Source organism: Rhamphochromis longiceps, linkage group LG6 (genome assembly GCF_057381845.1).
Source record: "Rhamphochromis longiceps isolate RC_006_pf linkage group LG6, R_longiceps_female_GT1.1, whole genome shotgun sequence".
In the NCBI taxonomy this organism is placed as follows: domain Eukaryota; kingdom Metazoa; phylum Chordata; class Actinopteri; order Cichliformes; family Cichlidae; genus Rhamphochromis; species Rhamphochromis longiceps.
The window spans coordinates 39,471,962-39,478,997 of NC_140562.1; the positions used below are offsets into that span (position 1 = coordinate 39,471,962).

Here is a 7,036-nt window from a genome sequence, read left to right on the forward strand (position 1 = left end):
CCTTCATTGCCTCCACACGGCTCACCTCACTCGCCGTGACAGATGCTGTCTTGAATTTATGTTATGCAACTCCATACCTATTCTTAGACAGCTGTTACCTTACATAGCTTTCAGTCCTCCTCATCTGTTCCTGACAGACTACAAAGTTAGTGAGCTGTGATTAGTTCTGTTGGCTGTTAGTTGTGTGTTTCCAGCCAATGAACATGAAAAGAAGCACCAAACCGCCAAGGCCCACAGATGACAAGTGTAGTGATTAAGTCATTAGCTGCGTGAGTGCAGACATATGCAGCAGGCCCATTTGAGATGGATGGAATATCTTTGAAATCATTTTCTATTGTATATTTAACTGACAGATGGTGTGGAAACATGCTGACAGTCACAAGGACTAAACCTTTTAAGTGGAAGAAAAAAAACACTATAAAAATACATGCATGCACATATACATACACACAAACAGATGATCCCAAATATACTGTTGCTACTTTAGCTCTGGGGATTTTTGTTGGTACATGAGGAATTTGCCCTGTGCTTTCAGCAATTGAATGCCTCCACCATATATTTATATACACACCATATAGCTTTCATGCAGCAAAAACACATCCAACTCATTGGAGCATGGAAAAACTATGTCTTGTAGTGTCTGTCACTCGGATGTTAGCAGCAGATTCTTTGATTGCTGCAAGTAGTGGGACAAGACCTCAATGGACTGGGTGTGACAGACTAATTTATGGATTTTATTAAGTCTGAATACACTTGGTCAAGCCACTCCTAAGCCGATTTTTTTTTTATAATGGCGAAGCACTTTATCCTGTAACCACCTTCGCCGTGAGTAAATGTGCTTGCCATGTAATGTTTGGGTGAATGGTCTGTCCACATGAATACCCTGACAACTAGATTTCCAAACAGTGAATTGTATTGTAAAGACATGCTCAATATTGTGGTTAATCTGGGTAACACGTGTGCTTGCACACAGATTTAGAAAAAAGCATAATACTAGCATACGTTTAGATGCCAGGATGAATGCCAGTATTTATACCACTGTGGATCATATATCATCATGCTGTGCATTACAAGTAATGAAAATAAGCACAGAAGCAACACATATCACACTCACTCTTTGTGTTTTTGAACCCTTTGATGCTGTGTTCAGTTAGCTGAATACTGGCAGGCTCAAATGGGACTGCACATGGTTAGTGCCAACAACTGCTGGCCTGGCAACGTTTCTGTGCCAAGCTTCATTATCAGAGTTAGAGACAAAGTAGAAGAGCCAACAGCTGTATTAGTCTGTGTGAAGAGGAAATATTTGACTTCTAATGGGTTGAAGCTGTCCTCTTGTTAAGGACTTAAAAAGCTTCTTATCTGCAAACAGAGGAGTATCTAATACAGCAACACTTTACTAGAAGTACTTAAAAATCTTGTGGTAGTTTTACAGTGATTTGACAAAGAAAAAAAAATCCATAGCAAACATTTTGAATATCATATTCAAAATGTTTGAGTGGAAAGTAGAATTCTGTATTATAGCGACAACCTTCGGTCCTTCTTTGCCGCTTCTGCAGAACGTAAAGTTTCTGACTCGTGCTCTTGTTAAGTCTCTTGGATGCCTTCCGATAGCAAAAAACGAGGCGAAGGAAAGAAGGTGCAAAACATTTATTTTCCTTACAAATCGAAAGGTACAAAACAAATGCCTCTGGTGGGAGCTCCGTTTATATTCCCTTTGTGTTACAACAAAAGATAACATTAAAACGGCGACGATCAGAAAACTGTTGCTCCACGTCCTGCTTGCTTACCTAACCTTTTACCCACACCCCTCCGCATGCGGGCCAAATACACACCCCCTTTACGACATCTACCAGCACTTTACAACAACAACAGACTAACAAAGCAGGATTAATTTATGGAGCACAGCATATTACATTATAACCTAAAATGATCAAGATTATAATAAAAACTTAAAGATCATGACAAATACTTAAATATGGCATGATGTAACTGAGTAAAATATTGGCCTGGACTTGGCTCCAACATCCTGTACACCCTCATCCTCTAGGATCTGCTATAGAAAATCTATCTACAATAACTATTCTTGGTTAATCACCAAACTTTTCAGATCAGTTGAGATGAGGATTCAAATACCATGTGAAACATAAATTAATATCAATGCACATAAAACAGATGGAAATTCCAGCTTATCAGTGGATTTCTTCCTACTGCAGTTTCTGATACTTTTGGTCATTCAAGGGTAAAGCAATAATATGCATGGATATAGTTTCAGTAAAAAATGCTATGAAATACCAGTGATGTGATATATATGCAACTGTACCACGAATATATAGGGTGGGAAAAAGTTTCCTTCACATGTCACTTTTGTTGACCCTCCACTTTTCCATTGCCTTACATAATTTTTTCTAATTTGACACTTTGTTTTCAGCATTGGACAGACATTTACCTCTCATGGAACCCAGACAGCTACCCTGGGGTTCAGAATCTCCGTTTCCCTTCAAATCTAGTGTGGGTCCCAGATATTCTTCTGTACAACAGGTATGTTACATTCTCATCTTTTTGAGTTGGTCTTATCAGGCTAGTGATTGGGTCACTTCATTGCTTTCCAGTAACATTTGTTCATTTATTTTACTGATTAGAACCATGCTCATCTAGCAGATCCAACTATAAGTTAATATATAGATCTTCTAATACCATTAGAAGAACATGCCTTGCTCAAATGGCTTTTAACTATTTCAACCGGAAACAGAAAAAAATCTTTAACAAACAAACAAACAAAAAACTATTCTGACTTTTGACAACTTAAAACTGAATACAATTTGATATATACTTTTTCCATTATCAGTCATAAAGGACTGAGAAAAGAAAATTGTGTTTTTGGACAGAGCGTTCTCACTCCCGAGGCGTAACATGTCGACGTTTTGTCACGTCCCGCGGCGTTCCTGAGGAACGCGAAAGGAGACCTTCGGCGTTCTTATGGTACGCGGCGGGTTATGGCTGGAATCCAGTGCAATGACGCTCCCGCGGGAGTAGACGTTCCAGCCCTGTATTCCAGCCCTAAACCTAACCTTATCCCTGGCCCTGACCATAACCTTATTCCTGACCTTAACCAGGACTTTAATGATGTTAAATAGCGTGTTTCTAAGCGATTTGAAGAATAAGAGCGAACATGTGTAGGTTCAGTCCAGACGGTTCTCATATTTCCTCTTTTTCCGAGGTCGTCATTTAGGAACGTGGTGGGTAGCCGAAAACGTAATATGGTGACGATTTGTCACCTAGCGTAAAATGTTACGCTTTGGGAGTGAGAACGGGTTGTTTTGGAGCTTGCAGAAGCCAAAACTTGAAAGCCATCTTCTGGCTAAAATGTCAATGTGAAGGGTAAAAAACACAATTTTGAAATGACAGCAAATCAATAATCATGACTAGAATTTGTTAGTCCAATTTTGGTAATTAGCAATTTATTTTACCATGTTAAAATACTTATTCATCAATTAATTGGCTACAACAGTAATATAAAAAGCTTACAAACTATTTCAGACCAAATTAAGTAAAACATTTCATAATGTCTTTTCAAACGTAGTTTCTCAGGCAATAGTTGCTAAATTTACCCATTATATAATTTGCAGTCCATGGGCATGACAACTTACACAGTTCTTGGTATTTCACCATTTTGTATTTAAAATTGTTCACATGGTAAAGTGTAGTGAATTAGAGTGGGTATTTAATAAAGTGTACTGACTTTAAGCAAATGATAAGGACAGGCAACCCACATTACAAAACCTCCACTTTGCTGTTAATTACATCATACTGCCCACTAGAATAATCAACACTGTTTCCTCAAATTGATTTTTACCATTTAATTTTTCATTAGATTTCATTATATATTTTGGTTTTTACATTTTCTCTCTTTCGCCATTCTTCTTCTATGTAGAAAAATATGCTTTTTGTGAATGGACACAACACTACACTACATTGCCATGTATCTGTGTATCCAAAAACACAGCAGAATGAAAGATTCTATAGATGAAATATCACTCTGCTTACAGTATCATTTAATTAAATGATCGAGCCAATTCCCTCTTTGGGGAATAAACCATAACTCCTTTTAGGCTTTGCATCTGTTTCCAGTAACAGCATAGGACTCTGACTACTGAAAGCACTGTGCCAAGTGGGTAAAATTGCCAGTGCTTTGGCTAGTTTGAAAACTAATAACGATTCAAGCTTCAGAAGAATAGAGAGAATTTAAGCTATATTCTGTACTACCTTTATTTATTTGGAGAATTCTTCTCTTCTCTTAATTCCATGTTTTAGGCCCTGTCACCGTGGTTGTAGATGAGGTTCAATTCAATAATGAACCACAGGCTCTTGGAAACATCCATCTGAACAAGCTCATTTCTTCCTTTATCAAAGAATTGGGCTTTAATAGCACAAAGGGGAAATAATCTGTCTCTTGAACACTGGCTCACTGGCTTCTCTGATACAGAGGTCAATAGAACAGAACCTCTTTTCTTTCAGCATATTTGGCTGGACATGAGGCTCCTGTGCTCATTGTCCTGCTTGGCTAGATTGAAGAAATACAAAGCGCTTGGGCTGCTTTCACAATGTCGTCTAGATCTGGTCAGATTTAAGAAGAATTCAAGCACCTCACATTACTGCCAGTGACTGACTTGATCATTTTCCAGAGTCCTTTGCATTTTGACCTTTTCTGTGGCACCAGTGTTGTCCTCAAACATAACCTGATTTTAGACTTTTATAACATATACTGACAGCTGCCTACACAGTAAACAACACAGAACATTTACCCTTTTGCAAAACAGCTGTGACATAATAAAAATCAACAGCAACACCCAGTGTGCCTCTGTGGGGCACATCAATCATGATTTTGTCTACAAGCATTTGCTGAGAAAAATAGATAAATAAATAAAGTCAATAAATAGTGAAATAATATTCACTTCAGAGAAGAATTTGGTAGGTGTCTTGAAACACTTAAAATTCCTTTGAAAATTGCAGTAAAATATCTTAGGAGTTGCAACAACATAGACAATTTTAGGAAGGTTTTTTTTAAAAAATTTTTATTTATTTATTTTATTGGCCATAGTAAGTAATCGTTACAGTTTAAACTGCAAAGTGGAAGACAGTTCTAGTTCTTACTTAAGGATGTCCACTTGCTAAACATTAATCAAAGAAATGTGCAAGGCAAGGCCACTTGAGGAAACGCTGAAGTGGTATTTATATAGTGCTCCAGTTTATGTGACTAAAACAGACAGCTATGTAATTGTGGATCATTATTAACCTGTCAAAACAGATGATATTAAACAGGGCATCAGCGCTTCACTTAACTCGATGGGAAAAAGACAACAGGACACAAGATAGAGGTAGATTTGACTCCTGATGTTTCTGTTTCAGCTTCTTTAAGTTGATTAAATATTCTTTCATAAGGGAGAGATAGTGACAGATTTACAGCTTACCTATGACTGAGTGTGTCAGGGCTCGTGTGCGGAGGCGAGGAAGGGATGACCCACATGCAGGACTCGTGGTGCAGAACGAGGTTTATTGAATATGTAGACAACAGATGATAGGATGGATGGCTGGCTGGCTGGACTTAGCGGACTGGTAGACTGGCTGGCTAACTGACTGACTGGACGGAACACACGACAGAAACAACATCAATGACCCGACACTGAATGGGTAGAACAGAGGGCTTAAATACACAGACTGGTGATAATGATGATAATGAGGGACCGGTGAGTACACAGCTGAACATAATGAACTAATGATAATGGGAAGAGGATTGAACATAATACACACAGACCAAGGCTAACACAATAAAACAGGAAGTGGAACAGGCAGTAGATAAACAGTGAGTGTGAACTGAAAACACTGGGTCACCGACCCAGGAACCCTGACAGGACCCCCCCTTCAAAGGCCGGCACCCGACGGCCAAACGAAAAAGAACCAGAACAGGGCGGGCGGAGGGGGCCCAGGACAGAGGGACGGAGGCCACACAGAGACAGTTCGGGTGGGCGGCCACGTGGCCCGAGGCGAGACTGTTCCGGTGGACCGACCGTGTGGAAGGCAACGGCGGTGACGTGGACACAGTTCGGGAGGTCGGCAGTGCGGAAGGCAACGGCGGCCAGTCAGGCAAAGGCGGTCCGGAGGCCGGCCGTGCGGAAGGCAACGGCGGCCACTCAGGCGAAGGCGGTCCGGGGGCCGGCCGCACGGAAGGCAACGGCGGCGGCGAAGGAGACGGAGCAGTTCAGGGGGCCGGCCGCGCGGAAGGCAGCGGCGGCTCTCCAGTTTTAGGCGTGCTGGCCATGGCCCGGTGGGCACAGGACCAGACGAGGCAGGATCAGGCGAAGCACAGGCCGGAGCTGCAGCAGGCGAAATAAAAGCCAAAGTCGAGGCTGGGCCAGACGAGGACGAAGGCTCCGAGGCCGGGCCAGACGAGGACGAAGCAGAGCTAGGTGACAGCGAGGCATGAGGCTGGTGCGGTTCCCCTGAACCCCCAGTTGACGAAGAAGGTTGCCGGACGGGCTCCTCGGGCCCTCCAGCCGACGAGGCATGAGGCTGGTGCGGTTCTCCTGAACCCCCAGCTGACGAGGAAGGTTGCCGGACGGGCTCCTCGGGCCCTCCAGCGAAAACGGTCTCAGAACCAGTGGGCACTGGAGCCCCTGGCACACACAGGACAGGGCCAGCGGGTGCGGAAACCCCTGGCTGAGGAGCGGCCGGGCCAGCGGGTGCGGAAACCCCTGGCTGGGCAGCAGGGTAGCTCACAGCAGGCTCTGGGTACTGAACAGGTTGGTGGATGGGCGACTGGGCTACTGGTGACTGGACAGGAGGCGACTGGGCTACGGGTGACTGGACAGGAGGCGACTGGGCTACGGGTGACTGGACAGGAGCGGACTGGAGAGCAGGTGAGTGAACTGACGGGGCTGGAAGCTGAACAGCAGGTGAGGCTGACGACGGAGCTGAGGTTGGTGTGGCTAATGGCTGGGCTACAGACTGAGCTAATGAGGGAGATAAAGCTACAGCCTGA

The 7,036-nt window shown here is 42.9% G+C and overlaps 1 protein-coding gene across 1 annotated transcript in view; it reads left to right on the plus strand.

Annotated features, from left to right (window-relative positions):
• Positions 1-7,036, plus strand: part of LOC146668708 (neuronal acetylcholine receptor subunit alpha-7-like) — a 56,360-nt gene that overhangs the window by 22,411 nt on the left and 26,913 nt on the right. Inside the window, exon 4 of the mRNA XM_085410705.1 lies at positions 2,429-2,538. Within this exon, the coding sequence (XP_085266831.1) occupies positions 2,429-2,538 (110 nt within the window). The remainder of the gene's footprint in view (positions 1-2,428; positions 2,539-7,036) is intronic.